Below are 14,383 nucleotides of genomic sequence, written 5' to 3'. Positions count from 1 at the left end.
TTCAGAGGCAGACAGAGCCCACAGCAGGCGATGTGTTAAGGGGACAGAGTCAGCAAATTAACCCCATGGGATCACAACATGGTCCACACACAGAGGGCCAGATTGGATGGAAAATAAATCAAAACAAAGCTCTTTTAGGCCAGCCCACCCACAATAGCCAGCGACAATAACATCACAACAGAGGAAATGTGAATATTTGGAACAAATGGCGTCCCATACTAAAATAATCCGAACTGCAAAGCCTCCATATGCAAATAAAAAAAAGTAATTACTTAGTCAGAGGTTTAGGAGCATCTGACACTTTGAGGTTTTAATCTGACATATGGTTTGTTTGTGGGAGCAGAGGAGTGTTGTCATACAGAAGGTTTAAAACTGATTTTAGGGGGTAGAATACGAATTGTATATGATTCAGATTACAAATATTTTAGTTCCATAATATTATATCATCTGTTCCCCCCAACATCATCTCTGATGTTTTATGTGATGACATCACAGGCATAGCAATATGATTTCAAATGGTCACAAGTCTTTTGAGAAGAGGAGCCTCAGCCATATTATATCCCTTCTTAGTTGAGACCATTACAATGTGCTTCAATTACATTAAAAAAACTAGAACGGTTCCTTAATGATTATGACACACAACCATTTTATGCCCAGTCTGTGGAGAAATTGACTGAATTGGCGACACTTTTACATCAGGGCCTAGTGGAGAGGAAACACTTTATTTTAATACATTTCCTCCCTTCCTGTCCTCTGTCATTTCTCTGTGATAGTAAACTATCCTGGACGCATCCATCCGTTTCTGTGGCCAAGAGTGGGAATAAAATCATTAAACCATAAGTCACTTGGCAAGCAGGAATAAAGGGCCCTCTGTTTCTCTGAGTCCTCCAGAAAAGAGCTGCATGGTTTGTTGGTTTCATTTAGAAACCAACGAGTTAATGTTGCATATAATGTAATGTTTTGGAACTTAAAATGTGTTTTTACATTGACTGATGAAGCATAGTATATGACTACTGTAAGGTAAAACTGGTGTAATCAGAGGTGAGGCTTCTTCCAATGGCCAATCATTTTAGAAAGGGTCTGAAAAATGTACCAAATATGATACATGTATGACCACACGAGGGCCCCAGAGAGAGCTCTGAGAAGACAGTTCTTTAAAAAAAAAAATGCTGGTTCCAGGATCCCACCTTAAATAAGTAATTCAGTATCAATAACAAAACCAGAGTAGAGCTACAATTATCTGGTTCTCAATAGATTTGGGATATTTAAGAATACAGTACATACCAACATTCACTTACATTGAAAAAATCACCCTATAGCCTTTGTGAGCAATGTGCTGTGAAAAGCACAGAATGTGTCACGCTATCAACACCTGTCATTGACTATTAGCTACATAAAGGTGATGTTTAACCCTCAGTGGTATAAATGTTTAAGCATTCCCTATAATATTTCTGCCGTTTCTATACAAGGCTTTATTTAGTTTTGAATTGATCAAATTGCCCCATTGGTAAACAGTGCCCAGTCAAGTGCCCACCACATACTGGTTATACTACTTGTGACAGTTATATTCCTATAACCCTAAGAGGATAGCTATGGACCTCTGTGTGCTTCCCTGCCTGTGTGTGTATACCCTTTCTCAGGGCTAGGGAAACCCCCTTGGCCCTTCCTCAAGACATGAAGGGAGAGTGTTGGACTGCTGAAAATAAACCCCTATTAAAGCCATTTTATTCCTGCTTCAGAGAATCATGACAGCAGAAACTGTCTCCCTCTGTAACATGTGGTGGGAGATATTTTGGGACATTAGCCTGCAAATAGACCACAAACCTATACATGACACAGAGAGCCAGGACAGTGATCTTAATTATTATGATGACAATTAATGATGCATCTTATCTAAAGTATATGGTCCTATGCTTCTGTATTGCATATACTGCGTGTACACTTTAGAACATAGTGTTTTCAGTGGTGGAAAAAGTACCCAATTGTCATACTTGAGTAAAAGTAAAAATACCTTGATAGAAAATGACTCAAGTAAAAGTGAATGTCACCCAGTAGAATTGCTAAAATATGCTTAAGTATCAAAAGTAAAAGTATAAATCATTTCACATTCTTTATATTAAGCAAACCATACGGCACCGTTTTCTTATCTTTTTAATTGACGGCTAGCCAGGGGTACACACCAACACTCAGACATTTACAAATGACGCATGTGTGTTTAGTGAGTCTGCCAGATCAGAAGCAGTAGGGATGACAAGGGATGTTCTCTTGATAAATGGGAATTAGACAATTTCTCTGTCGTGCTAAGCATTCAAAATGTAACAAGTACTTTTTGGGTGTCAGTGAAAATGTATGGAATAAAAAGTACATTCTTTTTTTAGGAATGTAGTGATGTAAAAGTTGTAAAAAAAAAAGTATAGTTAAGATACCCCCAAAAACGACTTAAGTACTTTACACCAGTGAGTGTTTTAGCACATAGTAGACTATGACATTTAAATTGGTCTCGGGAAAATAGCACGATGGGTCATTTTGGGGGCAGTGATTTTAAAAATAAACAGTCTACATCTGAAATGTTTTGTCAATAAATAATATACTTAGTTGTGACTGTCCTGTTTATGAATATAACATTGAGGAATTATTTGGCTGTGTTTCAAATAGTCTGGGGGTCTGTCTACTCTTATTGAAGACAATAATAGTCTTCAAGACATGTTTAGCGTACAATTTGAAGGTAAGAATTTCAGAAACCCATTTTCACCAACAGAAATGGTTACGGCAGTAGTTGTCTTTAATGTTTCAGTGCCATAGAAATATTAAGTCACCAGTATTTAGGGACTGTTACCAATGCAATGCTTTCTCATGACCAAATGCCATGGAGCCAACCAGGGCTGTTCTTGTGGTGATGAAGTTTGACCATCCCGTGTCAGTATCATGATGAGGGAACAGTCCAATGGAAGATTCTATTCCTCCACCACCACTACAGAGAGAATTGGTCCCTTATACTATATGATTGAACTGGGTCATTTAACTGTGAAGTGGCCAGGACTTTATAGAGGATTGTAATACAGATCATTTAGTTTAACTCCAGGAGGTCCAGTAGGATAGGGAGAGTGGAGATCACTGGTTTAGTGAGAAGCTGAGCCACAGGGCTGAACCACAGTCCATTACCCCACATTTAGGTCCTGTACTGTTGGTTTATGTGGCTATAAGGATAGTTCCAACCAGCAACACAGACAGATGAATTTCACCACAATAACCTACAGATACTCTTTTAATAGAAGGGATTATTTAAAGATCTATTATTATGTTTAAACTAACCCCAACCAAACATTTAGGATAAGTTGTTACATATGTATGTTTTGTAAATGTGCCCACAGAGAAGGCTTAGAGATTGTATTCAGTTGACATGATGCCTTTAATTTGTGATTTCCTGGCTCTGTTTATCTGACTGTCACATCCTAATTTTCTTTAGGCTACAGAGAGGCTGGGAGCATAACTGGGTCAGTTATACTTCCTGAATGCTCCCGACCCTTCCAACGAGGGAAGGACAGGGGACTGGCTCGCATGGCAGCACATCTGCATTATGTCTCTTGCTATAAGGGCACAAGGCGAGACCCAAATGCAGACACAGGAGGCAGATGGTTGAGCTCTGATATTTATTATAACAAAAGGGGCAGGCAAAAAGGCAGGTTGGGGACAGGCGAGAGTTCATAAACCAGGTCAGAGTCCAAACAGTACCAGGCGATAGGCATGCTCGAGGTCAGGCCAGGCAGGGGTTCAGTGATCAGGTCTGAGTCCAAACAGTACAAGGCGATAGGCAGGCTCGAGGTCAGAACAGGCAGAGTGGTCAGGCAGGTGGATACGGTATCAGGACAGGAAGGGTCAAAACCAGGAGGGCTAGGAAAAACGCTCGTTGACTTGGCAAAACAAGACTAACTGGCACAGAGAGACAGGGATAAAAACACCGGGGACTAATGGGGAAAACAGGTGACACCTGGAGGTGGGTGGAGCCAATCACAAAGACAGGTGAAACAGATCAGGGTGTGACACTTGCGCGTGGTGTATTTTTTTCAGATTTGTCTGGTTAGTTCTACTGTTTTTTTTTCTTCAGATTTGTCTGGTTGGTTCTACTGTTTTTTTTCCAGATTTGTCAGATTTGTCTGGTTGGTTCTAATGGGGTTTGATTTTCTATAATTGCTTTCATGTCATGTTATTCAGGTGGATTTTGACATGTGCACGCTATGCTACAGTAAGGTGTTTTATCTGACCTTTTATTGTCAAATAAGATGTTATATTTGATATATAACCAGCTTTTTTATTTACTTGTAATATATTATATTTATTTGTATTTTGTATTTGAGTTGTTACTGTTTTCTGTCATGGCATGTTCTAACACATCCAATCTCTCCTGTCATCTAAACCCACATCAACTGTTTGGATTTTGTCACAAAAAAAACACAAATTATTCAGCTATATTCTAACAATGAACCAATTCCCTGTTGTCTCTATGTAGCCTACCATTGTCTTAAATTACAACTTATCTGTTAGTTTACCTCTATATCTGTCGTCTCTGATGTGAACTCTCTACTAACCAGCAAGCAGATTTCCCTGAGGCAGCCTATCAGAGAGCAGAGCTCACTACACACTACTTAGTGAGGTTGTAGCTGCCTGCATGCGCTGGCATCCATGCCTACTCAGCAGAAGCAGGACAACTGTTAAACTGTAATCATCTGTGCTCTCTGCAACCTTATGCCATTAATACTGTGTAGGCTAAACATTCCGTGCTGAGATTACCTTCATATTAAGGAAGGGTTTTACCTTTACCCTGGCATCCGTTCGACTAGATTAGAGGTAATTTGTCACCAGTGTGGGATCATCTAAGCATAATTTACTATAAGCATGTGAAGAGATTAACAGAGAGAGAGGGAGAGGGACAGCAATAGGAGAGAGAGAAAGAGGGACAGCAATAAGAGGGAGAGAGAGAGAGAGAGAGAAACAGCAATAGGACAGCGACACAGAGAGAGCTTGTGAGGCTTCTGACTCTCCCAATGCAGACTCACAGACCGTTGTACTGCAAGGCACAGCACAGCAGAGTGCACATGTGGAATCATGCTGATGAACTACGTCCTATCTAACTAAGGAGCTGGGCTTTGTCTAAAGATACTTTTTTCTTGTAGGCGACAGACAGCTAATCCTCCGTGTCCGGTCAAGGCTTGGCACTCCGACTACTGAGAGTTTGATTACCAACTGGACTGACAGACTGACAGAAGTGTGTGAGAGGAGCCAGCTAGAGGGATATATAAGACGTCCTGGAGTATCTGACCGGAATTCTTGTTGACGGTGGAAAGATGACATCCAAGTCTTCCAGGCTGGGCAGACCTTCGGCAGGGTCCAAGCAGCCCTCTCAGAGGAAGGATTGCCCGGTGGGTAACCGCTCCTGTATGCTGCGGGTCGGGGAGAGGCTGATGAGGGCTGGGAGTGAGGGGAACCTACATGTAGTGAGACCCAAACCTGTCCAGCAGACACCCCTGGAGGAAGGACACCAACAGTCCAGCTCCATCACACCCAAAGGTAGGAACTCTCAAAGTCTTTAAGCTTATAGTCTAAGGCACTTACTACTGTACTGCAAGACTTTAGTAGTAATTTACTAACTCATTGTTTTCTGATGATGTACTGTATGAGCCATAGGATATTGTATTGACAATGACATTGTGTCAAAGTCAATACACCACAAATGAAATCTGATTATGTACAGTGCTACTGTAGCCAACAGTACATGCCTCTGTGCATCAGTCATGATCACCCCACCAACACTCTCACACTCCCTCTATCGCCCTCACCTACACGCCGACACACACACACACACACACACACACACACACACACACACACACACACACACACACACACACACACACACACACACACACACACACACACACACACACACACAGAGAGAGAGATACACAATTACTGTACAGTATGTGGAGGGCTTAGATCACCCTGTCAGAGGGCTATTTTGTATTGTAATGCATTCCTGGGTGAAGCACATGAGTCTGGCCACATTGTTCTGCCTAGGCCCCCTCAGCAGCCAGTGGATTAAGCCCTGGGGTCAACCCTTTTAGCTCTCATTGTGCTGATTAGTTACATTCCCCCTCTTATCATCACATTCTCTTTCAGTAAAGTTGGGTTAATCTCCTGTCCCGGTTCAAAAGTAACTGCTGCTGCAGACCCTCTGATTGCAAATTGTACCGTTTTGAATTTAACCTTGCCAACTCTGCAGCTGGAATCAGTCGCATAGAGAAAAAAACATTTCTCACACTATCCAGGGTACAAATGAGGCTGTGAGTGAACTCAGGTTCCCTCTAGGTTTAATATATAATTTGAGCTGACGAACAATGGCTGCGATACATGGCCTATAACTAACAGATGACATTTCCTGTGGCTGTCTATCTATCGTCAGTTGCTGCCAGTGGCAGGCTTAACACCATGTATTCGGAGAAAGATCTGAACACTAATCCTCTGCTCTCCTCTCAGGACATGATACAAGACTGTTCTGCTAAACTACCCTTTAACCAGCCTATTTTTGAAATGTCTTCCCTTTCTCCATACATTGTGACAAACTGTATTTCTCACACTGAGCCCTCGGCTTAAAATCCTCTCACACTTGCTGTCACATGCAAGTTACATAAAGTAGACTTAAAATAGAATAGTATTGAACCTGGTCTTCTATCGTGAGTGGTAGTAGTTTTGCAATTTAGTTGGGAGTAAATAACCTGTTGAGTTTTAGTGTGTGAATGATTCATCATGAGGGCCCTCCCAGCCATGGTTCGCCTGCTTAACAGTTGATGATGATCTCATCTTTCATTGTCTACATCTGTTGTTTATTGTGTTTTAGTTAGTATTGTCAATTCTAATATTCAAATGTAAGTTGTAGCTACTCACAATTCAGCATGTTGCTGCCAGTTGCTCTATATTTTTTGTCAAATAATAATTACACTGTTTTCTTTTGATCTAAATCTTTTGGCGCATCACAATGCCTGCCACTGGACACAGTCTGGTGGTAATTATCAGTGCATATCTCAATATCTAAGCTGCAAGATCACCCAAAACTGTAGTATTAACCTGATGAGTTTTGTGCCTTCTAACCCCTTTTATACATTGTCTGTTAAAGCTACAGTCTGGGTTGTACCATTGTTTTCGTATATTATTTTCCGCATCCGTAGATACCAACCATTAGCCTGTGTGATTAACGGTGGCTGAGCAACAGCGGTGTTTGTGAGACAAGGACAGATCCCGAAGGAGCCGCGGGGACAGGTCTTTTTACAAAATCGTCTGTAGAGTCCAAAGGATTTGAGCTACAAACTATTAAAAGCAATCTATGAAAAGCTGAGACTCCCACGAACACGTTTTTCTCTGACTCTCACAAGCTACACAAGAGTCGTTAGAAGGTAAGGGGTTCTTCTACATAGAAGATCATAGGAAATCACAGGACATACTGTAGTGTCTATGATACTGTAATAAGCTCACATAGTTGCTGTCACAAACTCCAAACTCCACACAGTTGTCACTGAGTAGTTAGATATTCATTTCCCATTGAGCAAACCATTTCTGTACGTACAGTATTCATATAAATTCATTGTTATCAGGTTTTTGCTTTGGCGGACCTTAGTTTTTATTGACATTTGTCACGAATGTAACTGTTTATGTCAAATTGTTATCTGTTCTACTTGTAGCCCTGGTTGTCCTGAAAATAATTGTAAAACACTTAATTGAGAGGCTAAATATAAGGGGGAAACACGCAGGTAAATGAAAAGCCAACTTTTTGCTGGAGTCTTGGGGCTGATAGGGTTAAAGCAAAGACCGTTCTCAACAGGCTTTCTCAGGTTTCAGCTTCAAAGTGGATGCCTGTTTTTTAGATAAAGATACTGGTGTCTTTATCAACACCTTGTTTCCAAAGATAGAGATGGGTTTCTGAGCAAGTGTTGACAGGTTTTAAAGTTCATACTTTTAAACATCAATATCCACTAGATTAAACTAATGGGCAAATCTGATGGTATTATTATCAGAATAATTATCCACTGAAATGTACAATCCTCTTGTGAAATTTAACCTAAGTGCTCTGTCAATTGTAACATGAAGACTGTTTGTCATGATGTGGAGTAGAAATGGATTTAGGATGTGAATTATACTTTTTTTCATTACATTGTATCCTTTATTGCCTAAAAAACCCTTATCTGTGTATTATTGGATCTAACAGACCTTTTTCATTTTGACCAAGTCACTTCATTTTCAGTTACGTAACCCATGTGATCTGTTAATTATGGCAATCCTTGTGTCATCTCAGGCAGCAGCCTAGCTCGCAGACCCTGATTCTGATTCGCTCTGACAGCTGCGTGATTTCAGATCAGACGGAAGTCTGCCTGGTCCCGTCCGTCCCAACCCCCACCTCTACAGCCTCTACACTACAGCCCTAATGACATGTGTCTTTTTTATAGCCACAACAGTGATGCATGCTTTCATGAACTCAACACATCTGAAACAACTGCTCAGTTGATTTAACTTCATTTTGTTCCCTTGTTAATAATGATTTAGGTGATACTGGCGTGACATGGCTATTTCTGTGGCTTTGGTTTAGTCTCGGGATGAGATGCATACAGATGACATCATCGAGGCCAGTGTTCTCATAAACAATAGAAATTCCTGCTCTCCCATTCGGAAAACCATCCCTAATTCTCCAAATTACTCCTTATAACTAGAACTGTGCCACTTCTCTTCCAAGTTTATGATTGACTCAGATTGACTTACAGTAACTACCCAGCTACCCTGCAGATATTTACTTTAAAAGAACCCTTTAAAATGAAAGTTTTCATTGGCGTTTGTTTTTCTTCCCTCTGGTAGATTCACAGGCCAATAGAGGAGCGTACATACAGCCTGTAGCTGTATGTTATTATAGCTAATGGAGCCACCCAGGCTACAAAAAAATGTAATACAAATTCTGGATGTCCCTCTCTCTTGGTGTCCATAACCTGTTACAGTAAGTATGTAAGGACGTTCATGTTCCATGCTTTTATTGTTGTAACGTTTTGTTGCACACCACATGCTTGACAGCCCCCACCAAGACAGTTATTAAAAACACTCCCCCGCATACTAGTGCTGGGGGCATAATGTGAGATCTAAGTCATGCAACAAGGATGAACAAGCTAGGGAGAGAAGAAGTAAGCACATTCTGTATAAACTGATTAGAGCATACCCTAAAGCCATGTTTGGTCAAGTTCACACGAGGTTACTGAAACTGTTGTAATTCAAATTTATTTAACTAGTCTTTGTGATAGCATGCCAAATTACCAATAAAGAAAATGTATTTGGAAACTGTGGTTGGCAAAGTTAATAACAGCTGATAATGAGCATAATAGGGCATGTATTAAACAGTAAAGGATCAGTTCAGACTTCTATGCAATTTATAAAATGCTACCCTGAACCAAGCAACAGGTTGATGTCATGTGAGGCATCGATTATTGTGAAAGTCTGTGTTTATTAGGTGTTTTATTGCTACAGTATGCCAACAGTGTTATACTGTATATAGTAGGCTATAGGCTATTTCAGGCAGCACATCAATTCCACCCTCTCAACATCTTTGAAAACTGACTGAAGGGTCAATTAAGTAAATTACATTGAACACAGGTTTTGATTTAAAGTGGGTGTGGCGTACCTCCCCATGTCTTTACATGAGATGGATACGGGAATAGGTTTTTGATTACATTGTTGGGCTATCTAGATAATTGAAAGATAAGTGAAAATTCACTTAACAGACATGCCAACATCCTTCAGGAGTGTAAAAAGGGGGAGGGGAAATCCTTGGGATAACTTGTGTTAAAGTCAGTGATCAGTAGGGCTGTATGAGTTGATAGAGCTAGGCTCTTTCCAAATGGCACCCTAATTCCCTACACAGAGCACTACTTTTGACCAGATCCCTTGGTGCACTACATAGGAAAAGGGATGCATAACTAGTGAATGAGGGGTCTTAAAAGGATGGGGAAGTAACCTTGTGAGCAGACAGAAAGGAAGAGTAAAATATTACTACGGTATTGCTTTGCTCTCCCAGGACTCATCTTTCAAAACGGTCTCATAAGATATTCATTTTCTAGCTCATGCGGGTTTATAAAACCTTGTCACATACTATTTCATAGCATATTTTCAAGGCTGAATGTCCCAGCCTTCAGACTCAGTGAAGTGCATCAGATAAAAAACAACTCAAGTCTCACAATATCAACAATATGTAGTCTGCCTCCTCTAGAACAGACTGCCTTTATACCCTATAATTAGGGGTTCACAGCTTTTAATTGATCAAATAACTCAAGTATACTGTAGCTTGGTAACTTTTTTTCTAATTACCAATCTATACTTGAGTTATTTGACTTTGTATGTAGAGGCCATGAGTAACTTGGTCAAAAAGAATGGCACCGATTGGCCTATATGCGGTCTCACTTAAACCCAAATATCTGTCACCCCGTTTGACCTAGAGGCTTGAAACTTTGTACTGTAGGTAGGTGTATTTCTTCATGCTGAACAAATTTGCCTCAAGGACCCATAAGTTTTGTTAGGACAGATTTTCCTCCAACCTGGTCATTTTGTAAAGCTTCTCATGAACCTTAAGTCCAAATAACACCAAATTTGGGTATGTAGACCCATGTTACCTCCTAACTTATACTGAACAAAAATATAAATGCAACATGTAAAGTGTTGGTCCCATGTCTCATGAGCTAAAATAAAAAATCACAGAAATGTTCCATACGCACAAAAAGCTTCTTTCGCAAAAATGTTGTGCACAAATGTGTTTACATCCCTGTTAGTGAGCATTTCTCCTTTGCCAAGATAATCCATCCACCTGACAGGTGTAGCATATCAAGAAGTTGATTAAACAGCATGATCATTACACAGGTGCACCTTGTGCTGGGGACAATAAAAGACCACTCTAAAATATGGAGTTTTGTCACACAATACAAAGCCACAGATGTCTCAAGTTATGAGGGAGTGTTCAATTTTCATGCTGACTGCAGGAATGTCTACCAGAGATGTTGCCAGAGAATTGAATGTTAATTTCTCTACCATAAGCCACCTCCAACGTTGTTTTAGAGAATTTGGCAGTACATCCAACCGGCCTCACAACACAAGACTTTTTCTGTCTGTTATAAAGGGAAAAACGAATTCCGATTGGCTGGGACTGGCTCCCCAGTGTGTGGTCTTGGCTCCCAAATGATTACATTACAAATGATTAGGCCTATGGCAGCGCTCCTGCCCAGTCATGTGAAATCCATAGATTAGGGAATAATGAATTTATTTCAATTGACTGATTTCCTTGTATGAACTGTAACTCAGTAAAATCTTTTAAATTGTTTGATGTTGCGTTTATATTTTTGTTCAGTGCAGTTTGAGAAAAGCTAAGGGATTGATTAAGAGATGCCGGAGTTTTTGATAAATCAGGAAATCAGATTTTACGTGTTTATTTAAATCCTTTGTACACTGAAACTTTTTTTGCGTCATCAAAGACATTACCACGATGAACCATGTTAAGTTTGGCATTGATATAAAAAAGGAAACATAACTTTTTTGACTATGGAACGCTAATGCTTAAAATAATCAAAAAATCTTCTCATAGACAAAGTCAGATTCACTCCCAATTTGCTCTATGCACTCATCACAGTAGTCCTTAAAGAGTTTTAGAAAATAACGATGATGCATTCAAAGATGGCCACACTATACCAGTAGATGCACAGTGTCTTCAGGAAGTATTCATACCCCTTGACTTATTCCACATTTTGTTGAGTTACAGCCTGAATTCAAAATGGATTAAAAATATTTCTCACCCATCTACACACAATACCCCATAATGACAAAGTGAAAACATGTTTTTAGAAATGTTTGCAAATGTATTGAAAATGAAATACAGAAATGTCTCGTTTACATAAGTATTCACACCCCTGAGTCAATACGTTGTAGAAGCACCTTTGGCGGCAATTACAGCTTTGAGTCGTCTTGGGTATGTCTGTATCAGCTTTGCACATCTGGATTTGGGGATTTTTTTCCCATTCTTCCTTGCAGATTTTCTCAAGCTCTGTTAAATTAGGTAGTTAGCGGAGGTGAACAGCAATCTTCAAGTCTTTCCACAGATTTTCAATGGAATTTAAATCTGGGCTTTGGCTGTGCCACTCAATGACTTTTACATTCTAACACAGAACCCAAACCGGCTATGCGCATGCGCTATCGTGCATACATTTATTTTGTCCCCCTACACCAAACGCGATCATGACACGCAGGTTAAAATATCAAAACAAACTCTGAACCAATTACATTAATTTGGGGACAGGTCGAAAAGCATTAAACATGTATGGTAATTTAGCTAGTTAGCTTGCACTTTCTAGCTAATTTCTCCTATTTAGCTAGCTTGCTGTTGCTAGCTAATTTGTCCTGGGATATAAACATTGAGTTATTTTACCTGAAATGCACAAGGTCCTCTACTACGACAATTAATCCACACATAAAACGGCCAACCGAATCGTTTCTAGTCATCTCTCCTCCTTCCAGGCTTTTTCATCTTTGAACTTATATGGTGATTGGCATCTAAACTTTCATAGTATTACCACGACAACCGGCAAAACATTTAGTCTTTCAATCACCCACGTGGGTATAACCAATGAGGAGATGGCACGTGGGTACCTGCTTCTATAAACTAATGAGAAGGGAGAGGCAGGACTTGCAGCGCGATCTGCGTCAGAAATAGGAATGACTTCTATTTTAGCCCTTGGCAACGCAGACGCTCGTTGGCGCGTACGCAATAATTGAATAACATGGATTTCTAAATTTATTTTGCAACGCTCGTGCACGCGACGTGTCCAGTCTGGTCAGCATGTAAAGGGCCTAACCTGAACCATGAAAAACATCCCCAGACCATTATTCCATTCAGGCAGGTAGCGTTCTACTGGCGTCTGCCAAACCCAGATGCGTCCGTCGCACTACCAGATGGTGAAGCGGGATTCATTATTCCAGAGAACCCGTTTCCACTGCTCCAGAGTCCAATGGTGGCGAGCTTTACACCACTCCAGCCGATGCTTGGTATTGTGCATGGTGATCTTAGGCTTATGTGTGGCTGCTCAGCCATGGAAACCCACTTCATGAAGCTCCCGAAAAAACAGTTATTTTGCTGACGTTGCTTCCATAGGCAGTTTGGAACCCAGTAGTGAGTGTTGCAACCGAGGACAGACTATTTTTACGCACTTCAGCACTCGGCAGTCCCGTTCTGTGAGCTTGTGTGGCCTACCACTTCGTGGCTGAGCCGTTGTTGCTCCTAGATGTTCCACTTCACAATAACAGCACTTACAGTTGACCAGGACAGCTCTAGCACGGCAGACATTTAACAAACTGACTTGTTGGGAAGGTGGAATCCTATGACGGTGACACATTGAAAATCACTGAGCTCTTCAGTAAGGCCATTCTACTGCCAATGTTTGTCTATGGAGATTGCATGGCTGTGTGGTCGATTTTATACACCTGTCAGCAATGGGTGTGTCTGAAATAACGGAATCCACTAATTTCAAGGGGTGTCCACATAGTTTTGTATATATAGTGTACGTAAATTAGATATTTCTGTATTTCATTTTTAATAAATAAGTAAACTTTCTGAAGGCACTGTAACCTAATATGCTAAGAAATACTTCCAACATCTTCTTCTCATGAAACACAAGACCAAATTACAATTTTTGGGGAATGTAGGCCCATGGTACATGTCTGATTTTACATGTCCATTTAAACCACTGTAAATCGACTCCACAGTGGCCTATCAAACTTGTCATTGATATCATGGACGTCCCTAAGATGAACCACACTGAATTTGGAATTGATATCTCAAAAACCAAGGAAACTTAACAACTCATTCTTTGTATATGTAACTTTAATGCTCAAAATCCTCTGCAATCATCTTCTCCTCATGAACCATACATCAGATTCACTCCAGATGTTGTATTTAGACTCATTACATCAGTATTTAATGGTTTTGAGAAAAAAGTACCTAATAGATGCATGTTAGCGCATATGCTAAGTTGGGCACACTACACCACTAGATGGCACCATATCTCACCAGGGCAATAAGAACTGAATCGATGGACATGGGGCCATGAAATTTGGTATGTGAACATATTGTATATGTCCTTAGAAGCTGTGAGAATATAAAGTCACTGCAACATTAGATGGCTGCACCAGACCAGTTTGTGGCACTGTCATTGGCACCAGTCACACCATAGGATATTAGAGCAAAAACTATTGATCAAGTGGACTTTGTCTCATGCAAATGTTAGATTTAAATTATGCAGACGAACAATGTTAAATATCATGA

At 40.3% G+C, this 14,383-nt stretch overlaps 1 protein-coding gene across 1 annotated transcript in view; it reads left to right on the top strand.

Annotated features, from left to right (window-relative positions):
• Positions 1 to 5,036: 5,036 nt before the first annotated feature.
• The window catches only part of LOC139550743 (sickle tail protein homolog), an 80,279-nt gene continuing 70,932 nt past the window's right edge, over positions 5,037 to 14,383 (top strand). The window contains exon 1 of the mRNA XM_071361858.1: positions 5,037 to 5,565. Within this exon, the coding sequence (XP_071217959.1) occupies positions 5,343 to 5,565 (223 nt within the window). The 5' untranslated portion in view covers positions 5,037 to 5,342. The remainder of the gene's footprint in view (positions 5,566 to 14,383) is intronic.

This window comes from Salvelinus alpinus, chromosome 23, assembly GCF_045679555.1.
Source record: "Salvelinus alpinus chromosome 23, SLU_Salpinus.1, whole genome shotgun sequence".
Taxonomy (NCBI): Eukaryota; Metazoa; Chordata; class Actinopteri; order Salmoniformes; family Salmonidae; genus Salvelinus; species Salvelinus alpinus.
The sequence above is the reverse complement of the archived record's forward strand: the minus strand, read 5'-3'. Positions and strand labels throughout refer to the sequence as shown.